Source organism: Pan troglodytes, chromosome 5 (genome assembly GCF_028858775.2).
Source record: "Pan troglodytes isolate AG18354 chromosome 5, NHGRI_mPanTro3-v2.0_pri, whole genome shotgun sequence".
Lineage (NCBI taxonomy): Eukaryota > Metazoa > Chordata > Mammalia > Primates > Hominidae > Pan > Pan troglodytes.
Genome location: NC_072403.2, coordinates 120,431,357 through 120,447,177, shown reverse-complemented (window position 1 = coordinate 120,447,177; position 15,821 = coordinate 120,431,357). Strand labels below are relative to the sequence as shown.

At 41.3% G+C, this 15,821-nt stretch overlaps 1 protein-coding gene across 7 annotated transcripts in view; it reads right to left on the bottom strand.

Moving 5' to 3' along the window:
• Positions 1 to 2,521: 2,521 nt before the first annotated feature.
• The window catches only part of AFG1L (AFG1 like ATPase), a 239,095-nt gene continuing 225,795 nt past the window's right edge, over positions 2,522 to 15,821 (bottom strand). For 2 of the 7 annotated variants that reach the window (XR_010158136.1, XR_010158137.1), the window contains 5 exons: positions 10,967 to 11,080; positions 8,358 to 8,482; positions 7,227 to 7,478; positions 4,817 to 4,955; positions 3,884 to 4,137 (listed from right to left, as the gene is read on the bottom strand). Coding sequence is in view for 4 of the 7 variants with exons in the window: in XM_009451788.5 (XP_009450063.1) it covers positions 7,442 to 7,478; positions 8,358 to 8,482; positions 10,967 to 11,080 (276 nt within the window). In the remaining 3 variants the exon portion in view is untranslated. Of the gene's footprint in view, positions 4,138 to 4,816; positions 4,956 to 4,993; positions 7,479 to 8,312; positions 8,483 to 10,966; positions 11,081 to 15,821 lie in introns of those variants that run through there. The other 5 variants (XM_518672.7, XM_016956081.3, XR_010158135.1 and 2 more) reach the window with 4 other exon arrangements.

Genomic DNA, 15,821 nt, shown 5'->3' with positions numbered 1-15,821 from the left:
CTTCCAGGCAATTTTATCTTGGGTGTCTCTGTCTCAACATGGTATTTCCAGGTTTTCCATGCAAAAGAAAAGAGATCTAAAAGTTCTCAAGCCAGCTAGTAAGAGCTTCACCTTGGAAATGACACATGTCAGATCACTTCCACTCACTGCCAACTAACTGCTCAGAAATAATCACATGGCCTTGCCTAACTGCCAAGGGGGCAGAAAGTGTGACCCCACCTGTGTGCTTGGAAAGAGAGAACTGGTTATGGGCAAGTTCTAGCAATGACTGTCATGGAGAAGAGGCTTCTTTTTGGACTCTGCCCTTTCCAGGAAGCACTCAGAGGTATATGCATGTCTGTGAGTATCGTCTTGTGGAGGGGATAGAAGAGGTATCTGGAATCTGGAAGGAGAGCTAGAACAAAGTGGAGATTCATGCTGAAGATGATCACATTAAATTTTATTAGCCATATCATCTAGATTCCAAGTATTTTCTGAATTTATTATCTGTTTCCCCAAAATATATATATATTTTTGAGAGTTTCATTCTGTTGCCCAGGCTGGAGTGCAAAGGCACAGTCTCGGCTCACTACAACCTCCGCCTCCTGGATTTAAGTGATTCTCCTGCCTCAGCCTCCCGAGAAGATGGGATTACAGGCACAAACCACCATGCCTGGCTAATTTTCATATTTTTTGTGGATATGGGGTTTCACCATGTTTGCCAGGCAGGTCTTAAACCCCTGGCCTCAAGCAATCCACCTGCCTCAGCCTCCCAAAGTGCTGGGATTACAAGTATGAGACACTGTGCCCGGCCTGTATCCTCCAAATATTAATGAAGTCTTTCTCTTAGCTGAGAGTTGGAAAACTGAACAGGTGTGGCTCACGCTAGCCTGGTAGACAATGGAGAAGGTGATCTTAGGTGCAAGCGGGAGCCACATGTTCCAGATGAGGTTAGCCAGTTTTAGAGATTCAAGCTTTAATTTTGATTTAAATTGCTGACTTTTCCTTAAGGAGCAATGTAACCAACCTATAGATTCTCCTATTAAAATAATAACTCTTTTTCTTTTTTCTTTCTTTTCACTCCTGGCTTTAAGTGATCCCCCAACCTTGGCCTCCCAAAGTGTTGGGATTATAGGCGTGAGCCATCGTGCCTGGCCAAAATAATGACTTTTTTTTTAAAGCTGTAAACTTCATTATGTCCCACATAGCATCTAGCAGAGTGCCTTGTCATAAGAAGCACTTGACAGTGTTTATTCAATAAATTAAAGAGTGAATCAGAGAAATGAGAACCATCTACTGCATTCCCAAAGGCCAGCTTGTCCTAGGACTCTCTGGAGTCTTATCCCCAGCCCCCAGGTGGATAATGAGAACTGGGAGACTCCAGAACTGATCCAGTCACTGTAGACGAAACCATAGAAACATGCAGGACAGGCTGAAAGTCCTGGGATCACCTTTGCTCAAACTGCTCCTGTCTTCAGATTGTTGGATTTGCCATTCATTCCAATAACTAACCATTCTCCAAGTCCTGTCCTGCACTGATACTTATCTTGAACCCTTTCTCCATCATGTAACATGATTCTAATGTCTATCCCTTCTTTTCTATTCCCAACATCACTGGCTCTTGTCGACTGCCAAGGGGCCAGTGGCAGAGTATTAGAGTACTGCAGCTGTGTGAGTGCCTGAGACAGTATCATTGCAAAAGGTGTAGCACTGCCAGAAGATATTTCAGTGTGGAGGATTGGGTTGGGTAACTATTTGAGACACACTGAGTTTAAGCAACATTCAAAAGGAGAGATCCAGTAGGCAATTGGAAGTACAGAACAGGAGACTGGTGGAGTCAGGGATGGGAAGACACACTTGAGAATAACTGGCATCGGCTGGTATTTGTTGCTATGGACATCAAGAAAAGAGTGTGAAAAAGACGTTATGTGTGAAAGTACTTTGTATAATATTGGGTGTTGTTTTTTATAATCACCATTTTTATGTGGATCCAAGAAAGAACTTAGATGGTGAGAAAAGGAAAAGGAACCAGAAGCTTTCAGAGAAGGAGGAGCTGAGACACAGGAGGAGAAGCTAAAGAAGAGAGTTGCAAGGTTGGGGCTGGGCTGGCAAAGTGCTTAGGGCTCAGAGCAGCAGGCAGCAACAAGGATGACATGAGGCAGTGGCTAGGGGGTCTCAATGGGTAGACTGGCTACCATCTTCTCCTGTATTCAAATTCCCATCCAGCTTGGCCCCACCCTTCCCATGCTTAGCACCCTCTCTCCACTCCGGTTGCCAATACCAGCTCTTACCAGTGGGCTCCAGTGGGCACATGGGAATCCTTCATCCCATTAGCAATAAACTCAGCCTTGTCCAAGGGTGGTCCAGGGACCCTTGAGGGACCTGTGACTCTTAGTGAGTCCATGAGGTCAAAGTCATTTTCCATAAAACCACTAAGACATTATTTACCTTTCTCACTCATTCTCCCACATGCACACAGTTGATTTTTTCAGGAGCTACATGATGTGTGATATTCCAACAGATTGAATGCAGAGGCAGGTATGAGAATCTGTCTGTATTTTACTAAACCAGACATTGGCAAAAATTTAAAACAATGCCACTTTTCTCACTAACTTGTTTTTTGTTTTGGAAATGCTGTTACTTTTCATAATGCTATTTAGGTAATATTTCATGTGCTTATTGTTATTTTTAAATGAATTAAATATCTAACAATTTCTGTTTGATTTCTAATACTGGTGATTATATATCCCACCCACATAAAAGCTCTTTGGGGTCTGCAAGCATTTTGAAAGTGGAAAGTGGGGCCAAACGTGGTGCTCATGCTTATAATTCCAGCACTTTGGGAGGCCAAGGTGGGAGGATCACTTGAGCCCAGGAGTTCGAGACCAGCCCTGCCAACATAGCCAGAGCCCATCTGTGTTTTAAAAAAATTTTTAAAAATTAGCTCAGCATGGTGGTGCATATCTGTAGTCCCAGCTACTTAGGAGGCTGAGGTGGAAGGATCACTTGAGCCTGGGAGGTCAAGGCTGCAGCGAGCCATGATTGTGCCTGGGTGACAAAGTAGGACACTCTCTCAATTATTGTGAAGATTAAATATTTCAAAGTTTGCCAACCACTGATTCCAGTTCTTTGCCATCACATATGGGGTTGTGCAAAACAACACCCTTGTGCATACCCCTACACCCACATCTTTCCTGTTCTAGCCTCAAGACCCACGATGACTTTAAAATGGGGGCTACTATTATTACTACTACCAGAAGGGCTGCAGAGCACAGGGTCGGGATCCAGAAGACATGTGCTTACTCGATATGCTTGTGAAACCACTTACCCTCCGAGTGCCCCAGTTTCCTCATGGGTAGTAGGATAATCGCATCTCCCTTGCAGAATTTGCTGTGGACGACGAGTATGGTAGGAGCAAATGATCCTTCCGCCTTGGCCTCCTAAAGTGCTTTCTAAACTAGGAAGTGCTGCGTGGTTACCTATTTTGACGTTGTTAGTGTGGGTGGAGAAGAAAGGCAGAGGAGCCTTGGTCCCCAGGGAGGAGAGGGGTGGGCTCTGGGAGGTGACTTTGTGTGTGCCAGTGTGCTGATGACCTGGGCTCCAGGAATCATAGCAACAGCCTCTGCTCCCTGGAAAGTGCCGTGGTCTCTGCATCAGGCGCCCAGAGTCACGACCCAGCTGCAGGCAGGGCTCTCTGTGCGTACCGGCTGTGTAGTCACAGGCAAGAGCTCCACGGCCTGCCTGATTGGCGGTGATCAACCCTGCTGCACCTTAGAATCTTACAAGGAACATTAACAAGTGCTGATGCTGGGGCCCCACATCTGACCCACCATACCTGACCCTGGAGGTGGACCTAGGCCTAGGAATGTGTAGCCTTGAGAACCACTGGCCTTTTTTTTTTTTTCTCCTGTCAGTTCATGCTACTGACCACAAGATGGTGCCCTCTTTCTGGGAAATCTTTGATGTTCACCAAACAAGCAACAATTCATTTTCTGTATTAATCCTGAAAACATGGATTTGAATTTAACAATCTTCTCCAGCATCTCATTAAGCCAGACCCGTGTGCTCTTGGTGTCTAGCCATTTAATGCGTATCTTTTCCCTTCTGTTAGAAACCAGTGGGTTGGAATGTGTCTTCTGTTTTGCATTCCTCAAAAGGCTATAACACAAAGCAGAAAGTAGGATTTATGATCATAATCATTAGTATCAATAATAACTGATGTTCGTTTAATCCTTTGCCATTTGCAAAGCGCTTTTCACCAACAATCCTCATAGTAACTCTATGAAATGGGCATTATGATTCCCATTTATAAGATGACACAACTGAGGCTCAGAGCACTATCTTGGTCGAGGTCACAAAACAATAATTAGCAGAACTGAATTTTCCAATGCCAGATCTCAAGCCCTTCCCACTGCATCATTAGAGACCAGCAATCAACCACCGGGAACCCAGAAAGTACAGCCCTGAGACAGGAAAATTCTCGGGACGACATCCGGAAAGCCCCCTAGGCAAGCAGGTAAGACAGACTGATGGCTCCACACAGCACAGACGAAAGGCCAGTGGACAGGCATGTTTGACTGGACCAAATGACCAGCTAGGGCAACAGATGTGAGGGTCCTAGTGAGCTGCTGGACTGAGTCAGTAGACACTCGACAAGAGGGCAGATTTTAACATTTGTAATTTTCTGTTCCAGAAAAATGAACTGCTATATGCCAATAGGGAACATTCATCTTAATTCTGACTGTAAAAGAAGTTATAAACTCATTTCCAAAGAAAATCCTTTCCTACCAGCAAGTGACTTCTTTTGAGATTAGTAAATCTAATAAAGGTAACTTACAGACTTGCTGCAAGACAGATTCCCGTAACTGATCAGGAACCCAAATGTCAGGGACCCAGGCGCCCAATCCTTCTGCATGTTTTTAATCTCAGATAAAGCAGCCGTCAAGTGTAGGTTCAAGTTACTTGGACCAGCAATACTGTTTTCAGGACAGAGGCAATGAAATGGAAAATTTAATACGTTAGCACTTTGCTAATTTTATTGACTTCGGTTATATCTTAGCAATTCATTAATCTGTTTTAGCTGTTTTCTGTGTCTCAGCTTCCCTGTCTATAAAATGATTATAATGGCACCTATCTCATAAGACTGTTATATGGATCAAAAGAGTTTATTTATAAAGCACATAGAACCATGCCCAGGACACAGAAAACATCATGTGTTTCTTAAATAAATAAATGGATATAAGCACATCCACTTATTTTACAAGTGAAATTTTAATTTTTTTCAATATTCCAACTAATTTTAAAATTATGTCATTTGCACACTTATAAGTACAGGAAATATACTTTAAGAAGATAAAAGTATTGCCTTATTATTAAAATTTGAAGTCCCACTGAAAATGCATAAATTTGATTAAAATAATACTACAGTCTTTTTGGCCTCAGAAATAGGTTAAAAATTACTTAAGTCCATCCTGTTTTTCATCTCAGGATTAGTGATATCAGCAAATAAGCTCATACACTGCCTAAAGAAATATGAGAAGTGATAAGATTTTTCTTTTTCTTCTCTAAAGAAAGTTTTCCTTTTTCTCCGCTTGACCTCTGTTAAGTCTGGGAACTAGTCATCAGTTTGGAGAGCACCCTTGGCACATGATGTTTTCTCCTGACTCTAAAGACATCCCCCCCGTCTGTGTTTTGAATTGAGCAGGAGCTTTCCACAGCAGTACTCAGCTCAAACCTCTGTCTCAAAGTATACATTTAAAGCATTTCAAAAAAAGAGCATTTGCTGAGAGACTTCTATGGAGAAAGACTGGAATGCTGAGAATGTAATAGGGGCAGGGCTCAGAAGAAAGACATACAAAGTGAAATGTTGCTCTCCAATCTAGGGGTTGTTTTTCATGTTGGCATTACTTTTCTTTTAGTAGAGCTACCATACTGTTTCCTAGTGATGGCTATTCTTGAAGACTTGGGTTTTTTTCTTGCATGCTATTTTATGAAACCAACTTTGGAGATTTCCAGCCACCATGGAACTCCCTCCCCTCCAGAGATCCAGCCAAAGCCTTCTAGCCCCACTTTCTGCATAAACCCTTCTCCCAGCTCAAAGAGCCTCTTCCACTGCAGCCAATCCCAGCAGGCCCCTGGAACTGGGGAAGGAGATTGCGGATTGGGGGCACAGAAGTGGGCACATGCTCCAGTTACTTAGGTGGAGACTGAGCTACAGTTTTTTTCTCAGGGTTTAAGTTCTTTCGTACCAAAATGACATTATAGGGAAGCTACACTGAGAATTACATAGGCTTCTATGCGTTTGACCAGCACCCCAACTAACATTACGTGATTGTTTCAATGGAAAAATGAAACTTTATTCCCAATATCTGACCTCAGATGAACTTTTATAACATAACTTGACAGGGGGACTCTTCTACATACACTCACACTCAGGGACAGGTCTGTCTATCGGTCATACTGTCCATCTATCTGTCTGTCCATTCACATGATTTTTTTAAAAATTAAGATACAGAATAATTACCAAAGGAATGTGAAAAGTAAAAAGCTAAGATCTAAAGAATAAAGTTAAACATTTTATATTCACTGAGTTCAAATCAATGGTTCTGTTGTAAATTTATCTTCAACTTCATTCACTGAGTTAAATGAATCAATTTTTAAAACAATCTCTTTTTTTTAAATAGTAAGAGTAAGAGACAGTGTGGTATAAAATATAGTATATGAGTTTTGTAGTTGTAAACTGTGAATCTCAGGTCAAGCTACTTAACTTTCCCAAGACTCAGTTTTCTTATTTTTAAACAGGGGTTATAATATTCACTTTCTAAGACTATTTTTTTTAACTGAGCTAATGTAAATATATAGCATTCAATCCAGCACAAAGTGGTTATTTCCCATCCTTTCTCCCTATTACATAACCTCTTTGAAATTACTGTGTTTCACTTCAATAAAAATATCTTTAAACCACATTTCATTTATAGAAGGCTTGATTTAAACTCTTCTCTCGGCTTGGGTACTCATCCATCTACCTGCTTGCCTTAATTAGGTTAATATCTAAAAGAGACTATGTGATGGATTATTGACTAAGAAATTAAATAGGGCCATGCTGTGCCACACTACCCCTGCCAGGAGATGGCTAGAGTGGCCAAGATATAAAAAATAAAAATAATAATAAATAGAAAATAAATAGGTTCAAAGAGCTTACTTATGTTGACCATTGTATTCATTGGACTGACTCACCTATGCCTTACCTTCCCCCAAATGCTTAATTTTCACAAGATTTTGTGGATTTTATATTTTTTCTGTTTTTCACACTCATCCACAGCCGAAGATCCACTTTGTGACAATAGTTAGTAAAGCCAGGTTTTACTCAAAGAAGCAAAAGATGAGCTCAGTGAAGGACAAATCAGATTTCCTGTGAAGCAGGCTTGTCAGGCGTTCTTTCCTATTTCCTATTAGGTCCATCTCACGGCAGAGTTGGCGGCAAGGGCGGGGGCAGCATGCTGCAAGGAGAGCAAGTGTCTACAACAGTGGGAAGGAGCCTGCTGTCCACTGGGGTACGGCTGGCCTCATGTGAGCGGGAGTCTCCTCTGCTGTTGGAGTGCCTACGACTCTGACACCCACCCCCCCGCCCACACTCTCTCACTGGTCCCCATTCCTGGCTGCAGAGTTTGTAGCTCTGCCTGCAGATCTGCCTGTTGGCTGGAATTTGACACTTGCTCCTTATTTGATCCCATCATAATTTTCTATTTTTTTTTAGAAAACTTTGTGACCACTTGAGATCAAGTCCTGCCTACTAAACTTGATCTCAGGGTTAAAAACATATTCTTCCATTACGTAGAAATCTGAAGGCCTGGGAGATTTACTGTAATTCATAACCAAAAAAAAAACCACATATAAGCCCATATTCTAAAACATTATCCCTTTTAGTTTATATCAGATTGGAAAACTGTCTTTGTTTTGAATTGAAACATAGGGCATTCTTCCCCCATTATAAAAGATGTATTTCTAACATGCCACCACCATGCAGCCAAAGCTTGAAGGTATCCAGACGTCTTGCATTTACTTGTGCATTCAAGGTTCATTCAGGTGGTTTAATGTGAAGCTAAAATGTCTGGTCCTACATTCATCTTCAGGAATGAGATGATTTTAATTTCATGGTGCAGAAATAAGGCCAAATAAGAAAAAGCAGACCTAAAAAATGTTAAGTGTTTAACTTACTAATCCACTAGATCCTTGAGAGCAATTTTAGATTAAAATGGTCCAGAGGACAAAGTGCATAATTAATGATGAGGAAATGATTCCTTCAAGTCCCACAATAAGGAGTTCTGCCTGCGTTAACCATTTGTCTAGAGTTTTATTTATGCAAAAGTGGCAGTTACTTCTTGGTTCTGTCTCCTTCGTTCCAGTACTGTTCAGTCTGCATTTCCGTGAGTCGGGAAATTGTGCGCTGAAATGCAAAGATTTCCTCTTCTCCGGTAAACATGGAGAGTCCTTCTGCTGAATCCTGGTTATAAAACAAAGAAATTAAAATAAAGCTATCACAAATGAAAATTTACAGAACCTAAGTATAGGTTTAAAAAAACTTTTTAGGCTTACCGGTTTAGATTATGCCTTTTTTTATAACTTTTTTTTTCCATATACAATCTCTTAAATGAGACTAGAGAGTCAACCAATTTAAACTGATAGGCAGTAAACACATCAAATTATCAGAGAGAAAACTTAAAAGGGAAAACTTTCTCCAAAAGTGTACACCAGAAATAAGTAATGGCAAAAAAAAAAAAACCAGTAGTTCTGAGAAGCTAGAAAGAGGCTGGTGTAGGCCTCCAGACAGGGTCCCAGTGCCTAAGGGGGAGGCCCTAAGGACAAACCTCTGGAGAGCCTTTTCCAATCCAACCAATGACTAAAGGAGAGCAAATGCAAATGAGCAGTGGGTCTGGGTTCTGGAGAATGTGCCTGGGATCTAAAAGCCAGGGCTGAAAGGCAGGGCTGTTTTTAGTCTTCAGCTGCTGGGACAACTGATCCCACCATCTAGGACCAAATTGGGAAACTCTGTCTCTGTGAGGCTGGTAACCCCAGACTGGTGATACCAACACAGACTCATGGCCACTAAGTGGGCTTGGAATTTTTCTCTTTCCTTAGGGGTTTGCTAGTATGCTTTTTCGGAGAAAAATTCTAGATTCCTAAGTCCATCTTCTCCACTGATCCATTGTGAACCTTCATGACCCTGAGATCACATTCCCTGATTTCTTCATGCATGATTGGCTCTGTCTGCTGAGCTTATTTTTTCTTGATCCTAGGGGAATTTGAGATAGGGTCTCACTCTGTCACCCAGGCTGGAGTGCAGTGGTGCCATCTTGCCTCACTGCAACCTCTGCCTTTTGGGTTCAAGTGATCTTCCTGCCTCAGCCTCCCCAGTAGCTAGGATTACAGGTGTGTGCCACCACACCTGGCTAATTTTTTTATTTTATTTTTTATTTTTTGTAGAAATGGGGGTTTCACCATGTTGCCCAGGCTGGTCTTGAACTCCTGAGCTCAAAGCAGTCTGCCCACCTCGGCCTCCCAAAGTGCTAGGATTATAGGAATGACCCATTGCACCAGCCTAGGGGAAAAAAGTTTTAAGAGCCAATGATGTAAACTTTACCAACCTTTTGGCAACAGGGGCCAGTTTCGTGGAAGACAATTTTTCCATGGACCAGGGGCAGGGGGATGGTTTCAGGATGAAACTGTTCTAGGTTAGATCTGAGTGTTTATGTACATCCAAAATTCATATGCTGAAATCCTAACCCATAAGGTGATGGTATTGGAGGTGGAGCCTTTGGGAGATGATTAGGTCTTGTGGGTGGAGCCCTCATGAATGGGATTAATGCCTTTATAAAACATGCCCCAGAGAGATCCCTCACCCCTTCCACCATGTGAGGTTTATACAGAAAAGACAGAGGCTTAGGAACTAGGAAGTGGGCCTTCATCAGATGCCAAATCTGGCACCCTGATCTTGGACTTCCCAGCCTCCAGAACTGTTAGAAATAAATTTCTGTTGTCTGTAAGCTACCCAGTTCATGGTGTTTTGTTATAGCAGACTAAGACATACACATAGGTTTAAGTCACCATATTGGAAAGTTCACTTTTTAAATTGGCCTCGTTCTCCCAAACTCCTGAAAATGCCTCATTTCTATTCAGGTTGATAAGGAATTGTTTCCTTGTTCCAGAGGTCTTTCACCTGTGGGGCTGGAAGAATTGGGCTCCCCTCATGGGGTGAGTGTTGATAGTTGTAAACTTTTGACTAATATTTCAGTTGTCGATAGTTGAGAAACACATCCCGTAACGTTCTTATAGAAGAAGAAAACGCAAAGTCACTTCTAGTTGGCCTGGGGTGAATCACCAGACTCCAAGCTCCAGGAGAACTGGGCTAGCATCTGTTTGTTCCCTACAGAGTGTCCTCAGAGCCTGGCACCCACAGGTACTCCATAAATGTTTGCAGAATGGAGGTTGAGAGGTTAGGGATTTCTTTTCAAGCCTGGGGCCTTGCTAGGCACTCCATGGTCCTGGACTAGCCAGCCTACATGCTTGGATACTGTATCATGCACTCTACAAATCCAGCAATCATTTAGAAAGATACCCAGAAAGGGCAGCATGGTATAGCAGAGCAAGCCCAGAACCGGGCACAGGTGGTTTGGCATCCAGCTCTGGCCTGCCATTATTCAGCAGTGTGACTGTGGGCACCTTAGTCCACCTCCGTGGGCTTCATTTTTATCACATGCAAAATGGAGCACTGAACTACATGACCACTAAGGTTCCTTCCACTGTAAGTTTATAATTTTCTATATTCAGTGATATTGAGAATGATAAATTTGCTACATGGGCTTATACAAGAAGCGCCAATCAATGGTTAACTATACACTGCATTTCTTCTTCAAAATGTAGCCATGCATCAAACCAAAAACAATTAAGCTGTTTTATAATAAAAAGAGATTATGTTAATATCGCCTACCTGGCTCAGCCCCAAATCATCCATCAGTATTCTGCTTTGCTCCAACTCACTGTCATGATGTTGATGCAAAAATAAGCTTGATATAGGAGTCGACGCAGAGCAAATTATACGCACCTGAAATAGAAGAAAATGGGTAAATGTGTTACTCTTTACATTTCACAAGTTGAAGGTAAGAAAAATCTCACAAAATAAAAGCCTGTTTTTCACATACAGGAGCTTGGATCTTTGCTTTTAAGACGTCCATTTTTTCCCCTTAATTGTTTATCTCTTTAAAGCAGTGTTTTAAAACTGCATAGTACTTTTCAGAATATTTCCACACAACTCATACCACCCTGTGAAGTAGGGCACAAAGGTTTATTGGGAGACTTCAGGGCTGGAGAGGACTCAGCTCAAGATGTCAGCCCAGATCTTCAGTTCTTAGTCCAATGCTTTTGCCATTACTGCTCTGGTTTGAATGTTTTTGTTCCATCCAAAATTCATGCTGAAACTTACTCCACAATGCAACAGGATTAAGAGGTGTGGCCTCTAGGATATGATTGAGTCATGAGGCTCTGCCTTCATGCATGGGATTCGGTGCCTTTATACAGGATTTGATGGAGGGAGTTCACCACTTTTTGCCTTCCATTCCTTCCACCATGTGAGAACAACATTTGTGCCCTCTGCTGGCAACAAAGCAGATAATAGCCCTCACCAAACACCCAAACCTGCTGGCTCCTTGATCTCAGACCTCCCAGAACTGGAAGAAATAAATTCCTATTATTTATAAATTACCCAGACCATGGTATTTTGTTATAGCACCACATACTGACTAAGATGATTACACTGTGATGTTGACATTTATACCTGGCTGTTTGGAGCTGGTCTGTGCACCTAAGACGCTGCCCAGGGACACTGTAAAGAGGTTAGTTACGCTTTTGCTGCACAGCAGACTGCTAAGTTCAGTGCATTGCTATTCTAATTAGGCCAGTGAGTGTCCAGAACCTACATTTATTATCTCAGCATCCTGCTAGGACATTCTTCAAAAAGACTAAGATTTACATTAATATCTCTTGATTACATAAGTATTTGAATGAGTGTTCATATGTGATCATATATTGGAAACAGCTTTTATATTTTTTATATCCACTAGTTTAAATACAAAACATATTCTTTTTTTTATTATTATACTTTAAGTTTTAGGGTACACGTGCACAACCTGCAGGTTTGTTACATATGTATACATGTGCCATGTTGGTGTGCTGCACCCATTAACTCGTCATTTAACGTTAGGTATATCTCCTAATGCTATCCCTCCCCCCTCCCCCCACCCCACAACAAGCCCCGGTGTGTGAAGTTCCCCTTCCTGTGTCCATGTGTTCTCATTGTTCAATTTCCACCTATGAGTGAGAACATGCGGTGTTTGGTTTTTTGTCCTTGCCATAGTTTGCTGAGAATGATGGTTTCCAGCTTCATCCATGTCCCTACAAAGGGCATGAACTCATTTTTTATGGCTGCATAGTATTCCATGGTGTACATGTGCCACATTTTCTTAATCCAGTCTATCATTGTTGGACATTTGGGTTGGTTCCAAGTCTTTGCTATTGTGAATAGTGCCACAATAAACATACGTGTGCATGTGTCTTTATAGCAGCATGATTTATCATCCTTTGGGTGTATACCCAGTAATGGGATGCCTGGGTCAAATGGTATTTCTAGTTCTAGATCCCTGAGGAATTGCCACACTGACTTCCACAATGGTTGAACTAGTTTACAGTCCCACCAACAGTGTAAAGTGTTCCTATTTCTCCACATCCTCTCTAGCACCTGTTGTTTCCTGACTTTTTAATGATCACCATTCTAACTGGTGTGAGATGGTATCTCATTGTGGTTTTGATTTGCATTTCTCTGATGGCCAGTGATGATGAGCATTTTTCCATGTGTCTTTTGGCTGAATAAATGTCTTCTTTTGAGAAGTGTCTGTTCATATCCTTCACCCACTTTTTGATGGGTTTGTTGTTTTTTTTTCTTGTAAATTTGTTTGAGTTCATTGTAGATTCTGGATATTAGCCCTTCGTCAGATGAGTAGATTACAAAAATTTTCTCCCATTCTGTAGGCTGCCTGTTCACTCTGATGGTAGTTTCTTTTGCTGGGCAGAAGCTCTTCAGTTTAATTAGATCCCATTTGTCAATTTTGGCTTTTGTTGCCATTGCTTTTGGTGTTTTAGACATGAAGTCCTTGCCCATGCCTATGTCCTGAATGGTATTGCCTAGGTTTTCTTCTAAGGTTTTTATGGTTTTAGGTCTGACGTTTAAGTCTTTAATCCATCTTGAACTAATTTTTGTATAAGGTGTAAGGAAAGGATACAGTTTCAGCTTTCTACATATGGCTAGCCAGTTTTCCCAGCACCATTTATTAAATAGGGAATCCTTTCCCCATTGCTTGTTTTTGTCAGGTTTGTCAAAGATCACATAGGTGTAGATATGTGGCATTACTTCTGAGGGCTCTGTTCTGTTCCATTGGTCTATATCTCTGTTTTGGTACCAGTACCATGCTGTTTTGGTTACTGCAGCCTTGTAGTATAGTTTGAAGTCAGGTAGCGTGACGCCTCCAGCTTTGTTCTTTTGGCTTAGGATTGTCTTGGCAATGCGGGCTCTTTTTTGGTTCCATATGAACTTTAAAGTAGTTTTTGCCAATTCTGTGAAGAAAATCATTGGTAGCTTGATGGGGATGGCATTGAATTTATAAATTACCTTGGGCAGTATGGCCATTTTCATGATATTGATTCTTCCTACCCATGAGCATGGAATGTTCTTCCATTTGTTTGTATCCTCTTTTATTTCATTGAGCAGTGGTTTGTAGTTCTCCTTGAAGAGGTCCTTCACATCCCTTGTAAGTTGGATTCCTAGGTATTTTATTCTCTTTGAAGCAATTGTGAATGGGAGTTCACTCATGATTTGGCTCTCTGTTTGTCTGTTATTGGTGTATAAGAATGCTTGTCATTTTTGCACATTGATTTTGTATCCTGAGACTTTGCTGAAGTTGCTTATCAGCTTAAGGAGATTTTGGGCTGAGACGATGGGGTTTGCTAGATATACAATCATGTCATCTGCAAACAGGGACAATTTGACTTCCTCTTTTCCTAATTGAATACCCTTTATTTCTGTCTCCTGCCCGATTGCCTTGGCCAGAACTTCCAACACTATGTTGAATAGGAGTGGTGAGAGAGAGCATCCCTGTCTTTTGCCAGTTTTCGAAGGGAATGCTTCCAGTTTTTGCCCATTCAGTATGATATTGGCTGTGGGTTTGTCATAGATAGCTCTTATTATTTTGAGATACGTCCCATCAATACCTAATTTATTGAGAGTTTTTAGCATGAAGGGCTGTTGAATTTTGTCAAAGGCCTTTTCTGCATCTATTGAGATAATTATGTGGTTTTTGTCTTTGGTTCTGTAGATATGCTGGATTACGTTTATTGATTTGTGTATGTTGAACCAGCCTTGCATCCCAGGGATGAAGCCCACTTGATCATGGTGGATAAGCTTTTTGATGTGCTGCTGGATTCGGTTTGCCAGTATTTTATTGAGGAGTTTTGCATGGATGTTCATCAGGGATATTGGTCTAAAATTCTCTTTTTTTGTTGTGTCTCTGCCAGGCTTTGGTATCAGGATGATGCTGCCCTCATAAAATGAGTTAGGGAGGATTCCCTCTTTTTCTATTGATTGGAATAGTTTCAGAAGGAATGGTACCAGCTCCTCCTTGTACCTCTGGTAGAATTCGGCTGTGAATCCATCTGGTCCTGGACTTGTTTTGGTTGGCAAGCTATTAATTATTGCCTCAATTTCAGAGCCTGTTATTGGTCTATTCAGAGATTCAACTTCTTCCTGGTTTAGTCTTGGGAGGGTGTATGTGTCCAGGAACTTATCCATTTCTTCTAGATTTTCTAGTTTATTTGCGTAGAGGTGTTTATAGTATTCTCTGATGGTAGTTTGTATTTCTGTGGGATCAGTGGTGATATCCCCTTTATCATTTTTTATTGTGTCTATTTGATTCTTCTCTCTTTTCTTCTTTATTAGTCTTGCTAGTGGTCTATCAATTTTGGTGATCTTTTCAAAAAACCAGCTCCTGGATTCATTGATTTTTTGAAGGGTTTTTTGTGTCTCTATTTTCTTCAGTTCTATTCTGATCTTAGTTATTTCTTGCCTTCTGCTAGCTTTTGAATGTGTTTGCTCTTGCTTCTCTAGTTCTTTTAATTGCGATGATAGGGTGTCAATTTTAGATCTTTCCTGCTTTCTCTTGTGGGCATTTAGTGCTATACATTTCCCTCTACACACTGCTTTGAATGTGTCCCAGAGATTCTGGTATGCTGTGTCTTTGTTTTCGTTGGTTTCAAAGAACATCTTTATTTCTGCCTTCATTTTGTTATGTACCCAGTAGTTCATTCAGGAGCAGGTTGTTCCGTTTCCATGTAGTTGAGTGGTTTTGAGTGAGTTTCTTAATCCTGAGTTCTAGTTTGATTGCACTGTGGTCTGAGAGACAGTTTGTTATAATTTCTGTTCTTTTACATTTGCTGAGGAGTGCTTTACTTCCAACTATGTGGTCAATTTTGGATTGGTGTGGTGTGGTGCTGAAAAGAATGTATATTCTGTTGATCTGGGGTGGAGAGTTCTGTAGATGTCTATTAGGTCCACTTGGTGCAGAGCTGAGTTCAATTCCTGGATATCCTTGTTGGCTTTCTGTCTTGTTGATCTGTCTAATGTTAACAGTGGGGTGTTAGAGTCTCCCATTATTATTGTGTGGGAGTCTACGTCTCTTTGTAGGTCTCTAAGGACTTGCTTTATTAATCTGGGTGCTCCTGTATTGGGTGCATATATATTT